The 15510-nt window shown below is 35.5% G+C and overlaps 1 protein-coding gene across 1 annotated transcript in view; it reads right to left on the bottom strand.

Moving 5' to 3' along the window:
* The window catches only part of pole (polymerase (DNA directed), epsilon), a 54831-nt gene that overhangs the window by 3624 nt on the left and 35697 nt on the right, over nucleotides 1-15510 (bottom strand). Inside the window, exons 38-47 of the mRNA XM_056457402.1 lie at nucleotides 13852-14072; nucleotides 12697-12901; nucleotides 12442-12615; nucleotides 10233-10358; nucleotides 9988-10120; nucleotides 9474-9678; nucleotides 6784-6915; nucleotides 4649-4842; nucleotides 1857-2057; nucleotides 380-505 (exon numbers count right to left, since the gene is read on the bottom strand). Of these exons, the coding sequence (XP_056313377.1) occupies nucleotides 380-505; nucleotides 1857-2057; nucleotides 4649-4842; nucleotides 6784-6915; nucleotides 9474-9678; nucleotides 9988-10120; nucleotides 10233-10358; nucleotides 12442-12615; nucleotides 12697-12901; nucleotides 13852-14072 (1717 nt within the window). The remainder of the gene's footprint in view (nucleotides 1-379; nucleotides 506-1856; nucleotides 2058-4648; nucleotides 4843-6783; nucleotides 6916-9473; nucleotides 9679-9987; nucleotides 10121-10232; nucleotides 10359-12441; nucleotides 12616-12696; nucleotides 12902-13851; nucleotides 14073-15510) is intronic.

The following is a 15510-nucleotide window of genomic DNA, read 5'->3' as shown; positions in this document are numbered from 1 at the left end:
AAATTTGATTATATTGTAGATATTAAAAGGACGGTGGTGAGTATGAAGATAAAAATGACATTTTTTTTATATTTTGAGACTAATCTGAGATTCTTAAATAGTCTTTTAAAGGATTCTAGCTCAAAATAAGCCTGACTAGATTATTGATATATAAACTATAGTTACAATGAATGACCTTTCAGCAGGTGTCCTGTAAATGATGGTAAAAATGTATGATGTTCAAAAAAAATAAGAACCTGAAAATCAAATCCCACAAGACACATTGAAATGTATGTAAATGAAAATGCTTTAAACTAAAGCCTTCATCTTTGATCCATGTACATTCAAATGTGAGACTTTACACTCAAAACAAGAAAATGCTGCTGTTTGTTTCCCTCACCACATCTTGCAGTGTGTAACTCATCAGTTTCTTCTGCAGAGCCTCCACCAGAGCCATTTCTATAGACTCAGTGTCATACTGAGCCTGACAGTTAGAACAGAACCACTGCGGAAGAACTGAACCATCCTGCATAAGAAAGAGCAGAGGAATGAATAAGAAAATTGTGGCATTTTGGCTAGCTTGACTACTTGAAAAAGGAAACCTGAACGTAGAGAGAAAAAAAGAATCTAATTACATATAAATAATATATACATATAAAAAAGTAAATAATGCAAGACCTCTTAAAGGGATAGTTCACAATTTTATTTTGTTTCACATTTAATCTCCCTCAAGTGTTTTTTTTTCTGTTGAACACAAAACATAACATTTTGAAGAAAGCTGAAAACCTGTAATCATTGACTTCCACAGTAGTAAAAACATACAGTATGGAAGTCATCAGTTACTGGTTTCCAGTTTTCATTAAAATATCCTCTTTTGTGTTCAACTGAAGAACAAACTCAAACATGTTTGGGAAAAGGGAAGGGTGGGTAAATTATTAATCATTTTTTGGGTGAACTATCCCATTCTATACTTCACCAAAAAATGAAAATTGTGTTCTTAATTACTCACCCTCATGTCGTTTCAATCCCCTGAGATATTTATTAATATTCAGAACACACATGAAGATATTCTAGAAGAAATCCTGGAGCACTCTGACCCTCCATAGACAGCAAGGGTTCCAGAAAATGAACCAAAAACATCCCATCTGACTTCAGTGGTTCAACTGTAACCATGTGAACACTTTCTGTGTGCCAGAACACTTTGTTATCAATGTTTTTGTTTTTGATTTTGAACGGTTTGGGACCATTGCTGTCTATGGAGGGTAAGAGAGATCCAGAATTTCTTCTAAAATATCTTAATTTGTGTTCTGAAAATGAACAAAAGTCCCAGGGCACTAAAACGACATGAGGGCGAGTAAATAATAACAAACTTTCCATTTTTTTTGTGAACCCTTAAAACCATCATCAGGGTTCATACAGATTTTTACAGCTAAAATTTCAGGACTTTTCCAAAACTTTCAGGTAAATATTCATGACAATGTTTTGTGTAATGTTTACATTTAATGTACACATACACATGGTAAATAAGTAAAAATGTACTCTACAATTTATTACAGCATATCAAAAAATATGTGACAATCTATGTAGTTTGTTTATTTTTATATCTGTAAAATAGTTTTTAGAAAATATCTTGCTGTCTGTGTGAAAATATTTAAAAAATGTTGGCTTGTGTTTTCAAAAGAATTATACTTCTGTGACTTTTCCAAAACATTTTGAGTTTATTTGTTTTTTCAAAACTTTTCCAGGCCTGGAAAATATCATGACAAAATTGTATGACTTTTCCAGGACTGAGTATGAATGAATATGAATGAGCAGCCAATCTTCAACCGCAGACTGAAATAAAGGATCAGCTGTAACATTAAGAGTCATGCTGTGACCTGTGAAACTGCAGGGTCTTTGCAGAGGTCCAGGTCTCGACAGAAGTTGCAGTGGTGACAGATGACCTCTGGCAGGACGTATGACTTGCAGGGGTCTCGAAACTGGGCGTCCTCTGAGAACTCTCCAACATCCACCAAACGCAGTAGATCTCGCTTTAGTTTGTTCACCTGATTGACAATGTTGGCGTCCAAAGAGAGAACCTGGAGGAACGTCCCACACAGAAATATCAGCTTTAAAAACAAGTCTCTGTGATTATTATTCACACCTATAGGCAAGATCTGAATAAAGAGATAAATGCAATAATGTGATTGAATCTGGAATGTAACTTTAAAACTGTGTATCTCCTTAATGCACTACTAAAAACGAGTAAAAAGGACCATTTAAAGAAATGGCACAAGGAAGGTCCTCCATCTCTAGGTGAATGGCATGATACTGAAAAAGAGGTTTATGATATGGAAGTACTGACCCTTTCCTTAAGACAACAATCCTTTAAAATTTCTTCATACTGGAGAAGGTGGTTGAGAAGAAATGTAACGTTTTAATTTGTGTTGCTTTAATTCATATATATCTATAACCCTCATACAAGAGATTTTCCATCTTTAATATGTACGAAATCCTTAAAAGAACTTTGTATGGTAGAATCGGATCAAACATAAATGTTTATACAGCAGGAAAGGTATTAAACACGTCATGTATTTTGCTAGGAGTAATATTTCTAAAGGAGCTGTTGACATGGAATTGAACCAGATTTAGCTAAAAACCTAAATATAAAAATAAAACTAAACAAAAAATCTGAAAAATGAGTTACATGTAATAATGGAATTTCACAAGGAGAATAAACTGAACTACTGAAATGCATTCAATACTTTATATAAAAGGCTTTTTTTGGTGATGGCAGCTTAAAGACGCCTCTCATTTGGAGAATGAAGTCACATGCACTTCAACAGAGTCTAAAAAATCCTGATTATTCTGTGAGTCTTGTCTATCAAATCTGAGCTTAATTTTGTATTTTCTGCTGGATTCAGGTCAGGTGATTGGCTGGGCCAAATTACAGCTTGATTTTCTTTCTGTGAAAGCATTTGAGAGTTCATTGGCTGTTTTGGATCATTGTCTTGCTGAAATGTCCACCCTGGTTTCATCTTCATCATCCTAATGTAGATGAAGCAGCTGATATTCATTTACAATGAGAAAGGGCAGAGGGTTGCTGAAGAACTACTGAGAGATTTCAGCTGCTGTCTGGGCTTTCACTGTCTTTCTACACCTCCCTTTCTTTGTGTGTTCAATACTTTTTCCCTGCGTCATTTTATTACACATAACTTCATTTGTAAACTAATTAGTTTTATTTTGTTTTCATTTATAGATTTCTTTGGTTGTTACCAACATCTGGGGAAAATTTCAGGTCAACGGCACCTTTAGAAATATGTTTTCTGAGAAAAATAGTGACGTGTTCAATACTTATTTTCCCTGCTGTATATGAAGACAAGATTTCATCTGGTGACCTTGGTACTTATATTGTATGTCCTTTTGTCTTCATGTTGTCATTTGAAAGTGTTTTTAGTTTCGTTTTGTTTGAAAAAAAGTCTGTGGAAGGTTGTTTTCTGCCACAGAATAATAACAATTGGCCCTTTTATGTCACAATCGTGAGTTTAAAATCATATAATACTGATCTATCATTTTGCAATTACACGCTAATGTTTATATCTACAAATTCTGTGAAAAAATTCAGAACCTTCATACAGTTGAAGTCTAAATTATTAGCCCTATTTTTTAAAAATATTTGCCAAATAAATGTATTATAGAATTATAGGAATTATTTGCATTATTTCCTTTAAAATTTTTCTTCTGGAGAAAGTCTTATTTGTTTTATTTTGGCTAGAATAAAAGCAGTTTTTAATAATAAAAAAAAATATTTTAAGGTCAAAATTATTAGCTTACTATTTTTTTTGATTGTCTACAGAACGTCATTACAAGCTGAATACTAATATCTTGAAAAATATCTTGTAAAATATTACGTACTGTCATCATGGCAAAGATAAAAGAAATCAGTTATTAGAAATTAGTTAAAATGGGCAGCACGGTGGAGCAGTGGGTGGCACAATCGCCTCACAGCAAGAAGGTTGCTGGTTCAAGCCTGGGTCAGAAGGCATTTCTGTGTGGAGTTACATGTTCGCCCTGTGTTTGCGTGGGTTTCCTCCGGGTGCTCCGGTCCCCCAAAGACATGCGGTATAAGTGAACTGGGAAGGCTAAATTGTCCGTAGTGTATAAGTGTGAATGTGTGTGCATGAATGTTTCCCAGTGATGGGTTGCAGCTGGAAGGACATCTGCTGCATAAAACATGTTGGATAAGTTGGCGGTTCATTCCACTGTGGCGACCCTGGATTAATAAAGGGACGAAGCCGAAAAGAAAATGAATGAATAAATGAACTATTATGTTTAGAAATGTGGTGAAAAAAAATATTATATAACTAATAAATAATTAATAAATCTGCCTTCAACTGTATATTGCAATTCAGAATAAACTCTCTCTCAAAATTGTGACTTTGCCCATTGTGACATTGCCCACAATTTTGAATTCATAAGCTCATAATTCTGAATTAGTTTCTTGTAGTTTTGAATGCAAGATAAGCGCTTTTTTTTTATAGACAAAAACTTAAAAACTGTTGCAATTAGTTTTTCCTCCCCCCCCCCACCACCTGAACAACCTCAGTCTTTTTAGAACAGGCTATTTACCAAACTTATAACAGAATGCTACAAAAATTGAAATAAAAAGCAGAATGTGTGCATTGGTAACCTGGCAGACGTATTTGATGAACTCCAGAGCAGGGTTGTTGAGTGGCAAATGAGAGCCAGGAAGGACAGGAAACATCTCAGATGGGAGCGTAACACTGCGAGTGCTCGACACTTTCTTCTGAATCTTCTGAGTGATGGTGAAGAAGTTCTGTGTGAGTTCACTCGACACATACTCCTGGGAGAAAGTAATTAAACCTACAACAGCACAAAAAAGCAGTTTTACATGTGAAAGAAACATTTTTATTGTGATTATTATAAACATTAACATGCCTCCATAATGCTTCCTCTTTTGAAGGATCATGGTTTTGATTAAAGGTCTCCTACAATAAGTAAAATATTTAACAATAAGTTAAAAAAATAAAATCTACAGTTACGAGATGAAGTCTTAATATTGAGAATAAATTCGAAATGTTTCGAGAATGGAGTCATAATATTTTTACTATATTTTTAAAATATAACGACTTTATTCTCGTAACATTCCGACTTTATTTTCAGTTTTTAATAAATGCACAAGAGGCAATTTCCACCATATCTGACTTTTTTCTTCTTCGAAAAAATTTAATTTGCTACGTAACTGCTGGAGTATCCTTATTAGCAATTATAACTCTGTGCTGATGCGCCAAAAGACAAAGAATTTCCTTATTGTTAAATAACCTAAATAAAATAATAATAATAATAAAAAATTATTAGAGTTAAACTAAAAAACTAACCTAAAGTAAGATTTCACCAAAACGTCGACACCCATTTTACTACATGTTGTTTCCTCAAAATATTGCAAAATTAATCATGTATTACTACGACTTTATTCTCATACTATTTTACGTTTATTTTTGTAATGTTTCAACTTTTTTGTTGAAATAAAGATGTGGATTTCCAAAATAAAGATGTGGATTTCGAGAACAAAGTTGAAATATTACGAGAATAAACTAGAATTATTACGATTTTAATCACATAATATTTTGAGATTATAGTTAAAATATTATGAGATTAAAGTCATAATATTTTATATTTATTCTCATAATATTTAAACTTTATTCTCGTAACATTTGGATTTTAATCTTGCTTTTAAAGTAATAATATTTTAAGTTAATTCTCTTAATAATTAAACTATATTCTCAAAATATTATGGCCTAAATCTTGCAATACTCTCATTTATTAAAGTCAAAATATTTTAAGTTAATTCTCTTAACATTTCAATTTATTCTCGCAACTTTATAATTTTTTTTTAACATGACACTAAAAGACACATAAAACATGATGCCAAACAATTATAATAATAATAATAATAATATGATTAAAAAAAAAATATTATATATATATATATTTTTTTTTTAATATAATATTATTTTATAATTGTTTATATACATATATATATATATATATATATATATATATATATATATATATATATATATATATATATATATATATATATATATATATATATATATATATATATAAAAATCAACCCTTAGTAAATGCTCTGAAGGTTTGTGGCTACAACATAAAGTTAGTTATTTTAATCTACGGTAGCCTAGGACATGTCCATAAACTGTGTGTGAGGGGACTACAAATTGCCGGACTCAGTAAAAAAAGACTCTAAACAAATTGCAAAGTACTGTTCTGTGTCTGCTATAATAGGCAGTCTGCATATGTAGAGAAGACGATGCCATCTCTATCCTTAATTTATTAACTTACTGCTATGCGCAGACTTGATTGAGTGTTTTAATATCGCCACACAAAAGAAACTCAATGATTGTATCTATTGCTTGTACTGCAAAACATCACGGGCTCTTCAAGACTATTTGGATGCTGTGTTGCTTTAATTGGTATTAGTCATTCCAAATAAATTAGTCAAATGTGTGTGTGTGTGTGTGTGTGTGTGTGTGCGTGTGTGTGTGTGTGTAAATAAATAAAATACAGCATCATCTTTTTTTTTCTCTCCTTATCTGACATTCAGCTCTTCCTTCTAGACCAAGTTAAATTCAAATATTTTAAGCAAAATAACAGCCCTAATTAATCATCAGGATAAATCTCTTAAGGACTTCCTGTTAATACACAGTAATAAAAACATAACCCATTACAGGAGCACTTGATACTTTCTAAATGACAAAGATAAATCAGCTTATGTCTTACCAGGAAGTGCACTGACGTCTCCAGATGGCTGCTGGGATGCCTGTGTTGCTCCTCGTCTCTTAATGGGAGTCGCTCCAGGGGCGTTTCGCCGAAGTTCTTGTCTCATGCTGTGATAAACAGCTGCAATGTAGGCTGCAAACAGCAAATGCGTTATAATGAAATATAGAAGAAATGTAATGCAATGACTGAAAGACTCTGAAAGATCATGTGACTCTGAAGACTGAAGTAATGGTGCTGGATATGAAGCTTTGCAATTAGAGTAAAAAAATGAGTCTACCGAATTGTCCATGTCTGCATCGTGGTGCACCGAAGAAACAATTATTTTGACACCCCTAACACACAAATACACTGCTTAAAAGATAAAGGGAACACTTAAACAACACAATCTAACTTCAAGTGAATTACACTACTGTGAAATTAAACTGCCCATTTAGGAAGCAACACTGATTGACAATCAATTTCATATGCTATTGTGCAAATGGAATAGACAACAGGTGGAAATTATAGGCAATTAGAAAGACACTCAAACAAAGCTGCCATCACACTGGAGTTTGTGTGTGCGAAATTCGCACGGCGCTACGAAAAGGGGCGGGATTAAAAAAGACGATTAGAAATTAAAAAAAGTGAGCGATTGCTCCATGTTTTAAATTTCTGTCCAGAGAGGTCATGTTTTGATCCTCGATTGGTCTCACGCAGTCAAGTGATCCGATTTCGCAGGTCAGAGTTTACCAAGCTTGAACTTTGCAGCGCAGCGACATGCGAAACTTGACACATGACCTTGCGTTTCCGGTCTGACGCATTTGCGTGCGTATAAATGAATGTCTATGGGAGGAAAAGCCCAGTGTGACCGCAGCTTTAAGGAGTGGTTCTGCTGGTGTTGACTACAGACCACTTCTCTGTTCCTATGCTTTCTGGCTGCTGTTTTGGTCACTTTTGAATGCTGGTGGTGCTTTCACTCTAGTGGTAGCATGAGACGGAGTCTACAACCCACACACGTGGCTCACGTAGTGATTAAGATTCTGAAAGATCATGTGACTCTGAAGACTAAAGTAATAGTGCTGGAAATGAAGCTTTAAAATACAATTCTTAAAGGGGCTACCTTAGCAGGTTTTTAATTCTTTAAATTATATATATTTACCATTTACAAAGGAGTGTCTTTTTACTAATTATAAGACAAAGAATGTCTTTATTTGAATTCTAACCTTTAAGTAGGATTTACCAAATCCTCCAAACCCATTTTACTACACGTTTTCTCAAAATATTGCAATATAATCTTGAATCACTACAGCTATATTCTCATAATATTGAGACTATTTTGTAACATCTTATCTTTATTCTCTTAACTTTTTTACGTGGCACTAAAACATCATCGTAGGAATTATTTGAATAAAAAAAATTATTTACATTTATTCTCGTAATATTAAGACTATTCGAGTAACATTTTGACTTTATTCTTGTCACTTTTTTTTTTTTTTTACGTGGCACTAAAACGCCATCGCAAGAAATATTTGAATTAAAAAAAAATTAACATTTATTCTCGTAATATTGAGACTATTCGAGTAACATTTTGACTTTATTCTTGTAACTTATTTTTACATGGCATTAAAATTCCATCTGTGGAAATATACATTTATATAATCTAGTTTCAAATAAACATTAATCTACATATAACTCAAAAGTTATATTATTTGGTTTTTGATTATATCATTTCATTACAGCCCAGCCATGAAAGACATTAAACCTTTGGTTCTTTCTGACTACTGGCTGAGCCAAAGTGATGCAAATGCTACGGGCAGACTTTTAACGATTATGCCTTTGTCTTCGGGTGATGCTTTCATGCTAAAGAAACCCTTTTGTTGATTAACTCATCTGGTCAGTAGCTGGGCCGGTTTCTAACACCTATATGCTGGTTATCATGCTGACTCCAAAACTGAATTTGGATGCTTTGTTTAGCCATCTCCCCTTCTCCTAAGAAGACATTATAGACGAGACATCTTTGTCTCAAATCAGACTTGTGATAAAACTCGCAGACTGCAGACCTCCAATAGGCTCTTGCAGACATTTGGACTTCTTGAAGACGCTGTATGACTGCAGATTAACCAACACGTCTCAAAGGAATTCTGCTTGTTTTAAGTCTCCTGCACTGGGTTCTCTTCTCTTCACTCATTAATTTTTTTACAACACATCGTAGGAAATATTTGTAATAAAAAAGAAAACAAATTTAATCCCATAATATTGAGACTATTCGAGTAACATTTTGATTTTATTCTCGTAACTTTTTTTATATGTGGCACTAAAACGCCATCGTAGGAAATATTTGAATAATAATATAAAAAGTTTAAATTTCACAGAAGGCTAATCTAAGTATTAAGTAATATTCAAGATTAAGTATTATTATTATTTATTTTTTTAGGGCTTTTCACCTTTATTTTGACAGGACAGTGGAGAGAATTGACAGGAAAGTGTGGGGAGCAGAGAGAGGGGAAAGATCGGCATGGGACCACGAGGCGGGAATCAAACCTGAGTCGCCGCGAAAACAGGAGTGCATGTGTCTGTGCACTTTCCACTACGCCATAGGCACCGACAAGATGAAGTATTATTTTACAGTGTAAGAAGACACTTATGCTCACCAAGGCAACACACGAAATTTAAACGTGTACATGCATCCCATAAAAAAGCAGCAATGTTACCTGAAATGATCATGAGAAAGTATTTCTGACAGGAGGCCGTCTGAGGAAGATACTGCATGATGTTCCAGTTACTTTCAATCAGATCCTCCACGTCTTCCTCCCCGTCCTGCTCTTCATCTTCCTCTTGGTTTTCTTCATGTTCATCTTCATCATCGCTTCCGTCTTCTTCTGCGCCATCTTTCTTTTTCTTCTTTTCACTGTCATGCTAGAGTAGGAAAACAAAATACTGAAACTCAAACAATGCATTTTTATCATAAAGATCATAATATGAAAATTGCTTTTCGAATGTTAAAATCTGTAAAAAGAGTAAAAACAGTGGCAGATATTCATTTATAAGTGCACCAAAAACCATCTTTTCAATGTTCTTGGTCTGTTTGTTTGGTTCCTACAAAGGTTGTGATGGCAGCGTTGACATATTTCGAATAAATAAATAAATAGAAATCCCACTGTGGTTTATTTTAATCAAACCTGCCAAGTGTAAACCCAGCTTTTAAGGAAGAACAAATTGCTTTACCTCTCCATACAGAAGGCTGGAGGGCAGCTTTCCCTTCACTCCTCCACAGTTAGCGGGATCCATCCACAGCAGAAACTCCCAACAGCGGGAAAATGTGATGGACAGGGAGTGGAAGATCTCCTTTGTGTGGATACTGAAGTCGAGAGAAACAGCCAACAAAAATTATATCTGAATAATCTAAAACCAAGGATTTCAGAAGTCTAAATGAGAATTTGAAATGTATATATATTAAACGGATTTGAAACCTGTTAGTGATGTACTCCACATATGCAATGGCGTCATCAATGCGTCGTTTCTTGGTGCAGAGGATGAGACGGTTGAAGTTTCCATAGATCACAGATGATCCCAAGCGCTTAAACTCTGCCACGAGTCTGAAGGGTTTAATATGAGATGCTTACTTGGGGGGAAAGTATTCACCAAATCACATACAATAGCATCTAATGTTCAGACTACTTTTTTTGGCTGTAACAATAGTCACTGTAAATTCTTGTGTTGTGGACAAGAAACATCTCTGACTACATGTTGATTAAAAACTTATCACTTCTGGTGCCTGCATGATGTCATAACTCGTGATGTGAATTAGACACCAGCAAAAATAAACCATGGCTAAGAAGTGCTCTGTTTGTAGTCAGTTTTTTCTGACAACAAATTAAGACAGCCAGTGTGAAACAATCCAGTGCCTAATTCCACCATTGTCTCATGTCATTGTGACTGAAAGCTGTGCAGGAAGAGCAGAGGAAGAGATCATGGAGGACTAACAGTTTTATAAACGCATTGGTGTATGAAATACATGTGTGGTAACATTCTCAAGTTGGAAATAATGAGAATTAACAATAGGGTAAAGGTTTTTCCCTTAGAGATTTCACAATGGCTTAATAGATTTAATTAGGGATGTTTCGAAATGAAAATTCTGGGCCAAAACTAAAACGTTTGTACTTTGCCATAAAACAAAAATATTTTGTAGTTATCATTTATTATTTTATTAAAAACTATAAAGTTATATTGTAAGAATTGTTTAATTTAACTAAACCACATCTTATTAACGGTAACATTTTATTGACAGTGAATGAGTCAAGAGGCGTCATTTTACCAGTGTTGCCATGATAGCACATTAGTGTTATTGCAAGCAGCAGGAACCAGTATACTGCATAGAAATGTCCTGTTAGCGCGTTATTGGAGCAGACGATTTTCTGCTTAAATATATCCACAGAGTAAAATATTAAAAAAAAATTAATTATTATGTTAAACTTTGACTGTGGTTCGTGCGCAAGCTAGTTGACAGTGTGCTCTGCTGAAATGAATGCGTTTCATAGCGCAGTGCTTTCTGCGTCCAGTGTGAAAGCCACTTTACACTGCCCAGTCACAAAGGCTGAAGGGAGAGTGAAACCAGCGCAGTGAACATTGCTGGTCACTGCAGCACAGCATAGCCTTTTTTCTGGTAATATTTTTACCCGTATTTCTTTTTCGGCTCCAAAACCAAAAGTTTTAACAATTATACTACATAGAAATGTCCTGTCAGCGTAATATTTGAGCAGACTTTGCCCTTCTTTTGAGCATGTGTGCATCATGCATAGATAATTATATCTGCGATGACAGGACTTTTTTATAAGTATATCCACAGAGCAAAATATTTTGAGCGAAATATATTATTATATTAATATATATATATTATTTTTCAACTTTGACTGCGGTTTGTGCACAAGCTAATTGACAGTATGCTTAGCTGAAATGAACGTGTGTCATAGCATATGGCTTTCTGCGTCCAGGGCAAGAACATGTGATCTTGAAGTGCGGTGCAGCATAGCTATTTTAGGCAAATATTTTTACCTGTTTTTTTTTTTTTCTTCTTTCCAAGAAATTCTAAACTTTTCAAAATTCAAAAGTTTAACAAGCATACTACACAGAAATGTAGTGTCAGCGCGTTATTTGAGCAGACTTTGTTTTCTGGTGAGCATGTGTGCTTCATGCATAGAAAATTATATTAAATTATTATACCTAAATTTTTCAGCTAATAATTTTTGGTGGATGAAAATTCGGTGCATCCTTAGTATCAATGGCTGTTTTTATGAACACAGAACTGCTTGATTTAAAATTGACTTCTACGTGTGCTACACTCATAGCTACACTGTAGACCAGTGTTTCCCAACCCTGTTCCTGGAGGCACACCAACAGTACATATTTTGGATGTCTCCGTTATATGACCCATTAACTTCAGGTTTTGGAGTCTCTTCTGATGTTATGATAAGATGATTCAGGTGTGTTTGATTAGGGAGAGCTTGAAAATGTGGACTGTTGGTGTGCCTTCAGGAACAGGGTTGGGAAACACTGCTGTAGACAACAGACCTTTTAGCCTGCAAAATTTGACTGTTGTGAGAGCACCTCAATAAAGTGACTTTCTTTAACCCCAGTCATCACATTGTCTTCAGAGAGTGGCACTCCGTAATTTGTACTCACTGTAGAAAGATCTTCTTCATCATATTAAGCAGTGTGCGGTGCAGGGCCGGGTCGTACAGTAGAGAACTGGGTGAGCGCAACCACCGATAAAAATGCATCACCTGGTTATCAGCATAGACGTTATGATATTGTGTGATTTCTCGAACCCAACCAACAACCATACTCTTCAGAATCCTGCACGATAACAGAAAAGAGTGAGAAACCTCTTGAACAGAATGAGATTGTTTGCTGGCTTATACAAACCTTATAACATACCTGAACGTGTTGGAGCAGAGTGCAGTCTCGTCATAGCTGGCCACCGCATTTGCCCCCTGATTCCCTGACATCATTTCCTCCAGTGATGCATGCTGAATGACATCAAAGCTGACCCCCATGCTGGCTCCGCCCTCCATGTCGTTTACATGCTGAGACTGCAGAATGGTGTTTACCGCCAAACTCTGAATGTCCAGCTCCACACAAACTGGAAAACAAAGCCAAAGCTCTTCATGGGTTTTCAGAAGTAATATATTAAAGGGATGGTTCAACCCAAAATGATAATTCTATCATCCATTTACTCACCCTTTACTTGTTTAAAACCTTTATGAGATTCTTATTTCTGTTAAACACAAACGAAGAAATTTAGAAAATTGCTGGAAACCTGTTACCAATGACTTCCATAGTATTTGTTTTTCCTATTATGGAAGTCGATGGTTACAGGTTTTCAGTTTTCCTCAAAATATCTTCTTTCATGCTCAACATAAGAAACTCTTAAAGGTTTGGAATTACTTCAGGGAGTGTAAATAGTGATTACATTTTTATTTTTGAGTGAACTATCTCTTTAATCTGATACACAAAGACATTTGTTTTTGTGAATTGTGGGGACACTGCATTGTTTTTTATACTGTACAAACTGTATTTTCTTCCACGCTACCCTTATCCTATCCATAAACCCTACCCTTACAGGAAATTGTTTGTACTCATTCTGTAAGATTCATAAGCCTTTTACAAAATGGGGACATGGGCAATGTCCTTGCATGTCACCTTCTCCTTGTAAAATCTGTGTATAGCCATGTCATCATATTAATTGGTGTCTTAATAGGTCACAAAAACACACTCAAACCTATCCCTGTGAGGGCATTCACTGACTTAATGCAATCTATATTTAAATTCACATTCAAGTATAAAACACAAATACTAGAAATCATAATTTGCCACAATTTTAAACCTACTGAATTCAATAAATTTTAATAATGCTCTTTTTTACAATTTAAATATAATGTAGCTATTCTACAAGGCAGAAATACAGAATTAAACAAAAGTGGATATTTAGGTTATACTGCCATCTTCTGCCACAAACACAGTAAGCCTGCATTAATCAGATCTGCAGTATTTTTCTTCTATGTCTAATAGCACTGGCCTCAGTTTGCTTACCCGTGGAGTAGCAGCCCTGGCTATTAATTTCCATGGAGCCTCTCTCATCACTCTCCATCACCAATCTGCTGTCGTCAGCCTCTTTTCCCCCGAGGTCTGGCCGTGCCGTGGGTGAGAGCCACAACAGGTGGTTGTGCTTTCTCAGATGACGCGCAAGAAATAGATCTGATCCAAATATAGAAATGTCCTGAGGCAGGTTTCCTACAGGCAGGTGATAATACCTGTAGAGAGAGAGAGAAAAAAAACAACATTACAGGACATGAGTCAGAAGACAGCATGCTTTTTGATTTTTGGAGGGTTTTAATGGGTTATTGTATGAGGAAAAACAACAACAAAATCACAATCTTTCCAAAGTTTGAGTTCAGTTGACAGCACAAGATTAGGGTGCTTTCACATCTGGGCTTTGGTTCATTTGGTTTGGACCAAGGGCAACAAACCATACATAATAGCATTTTTCTGCTGCTTTGGGTCCTTTTCACACCACACTGATTGCTTTGGTCCAAACCAGTTGAAAAAAAACAAAATGCAGTCATGTGACAAAATCCACATCCCTCATTGGCCAGATGTTGTTGAACGTATTTCCTAAACTGCTTTTTGATTGGTCACAATTAATGTGCAAGAAAATGCCAATGCAATCTTACAAGTAAACAAACTGGCAGACACAAAATGGCGCTTTTTACTGGGGAGGGACGACTGCGCTTGCTGATTGTATCTCTGGTCATAGTATGTTATATATAGTTTGCATACGTCACTTAGACAAACTATACATTTCGAGAATGAAGCATGGCCGCAGCTGGAAAACAATGTTTAAATGCATTGCAAACGGCGAAGGCGCATCGCAAGTCACTTCAGGAGGACGCGTGAATTAATTAAGCTAAACTGCGACATGGTCATCCTCTTTAAGGAGGTCTCTGTACAGTTTTTTGGTACGCTTTTGGTGTGCACTTGAGTGCGATTGCTACACTCACACCTACCCAAACAAACCGCACCAAGAGGGAAAACAAACTCTAGTGTGATTCAACAGAACTAAATAAGGCAGGTGTGAAAACACCCTAAATTACATTTAAAAATATACTCAAACAGGGCTTCTTGTGGTGCAGTGGGTAGTTGGCAGTTGGCATTTCTGTGTGGAGTTTGCATGTTCTCCCCATGATCGCATGGATTTTCTCTGGGTGCTCCGTTTTCCCCCACAAGTCTAAAGACATGCGGTCTAGGTAAATTGGGTAAGCTAAAATTGTCCGTAGTGTGTATGAATGAGTGTTTATGGATGTTTCCCAGTGATGGGTTGCAGCTGGAAGGGCATCCGCAGCATAAAACATATGCTAGATAAGTTGGCGGTTCATTCCGCTGTGGCGATCCCTGATTAATAAAGGGACTAAGCTGAAATGAAAATGAATGAATGAACATACTCAAACAGAATATAGATTTAGTCATTTAGCAGACGCTTTTGTCTGACTTACAATTGAGAAGGCATTCAGCGATTCAAAAGAAGTGACAATATACACAAGAAGTCCTAATAATACAGAGGAACTGTTAGTGCTCAGAGAATTAAGTGCCAGAGTAAGGAAGGGTGAGGTGTTTTAACAGGTGGTTTGTCAAGCCTACTTACCTGGGTGAAATAGATGCCATAAATGCACAATGTTGTTTTTTTAGACAGAG

Source organism: Danio aesculapii, chromosome 5 (genome assembly GCF_903798145.1).
Source record: "Danio aesculapii chromosome 5, fDanAes4.1, whole genome shotgun sequence".
Taxonomy (NCBI): domain Eukaryota; kingdom Metazoa; phylum Chordata; class Actinopteri; order Cypriniformes; family Danionidae; genus Danio; species Danio aesculapii.
The sequence above is the reverse complement of the archived record's forward strand: the minus strand, read 5'-3'. Positions and strand labels throughout refer to the sequence as shown.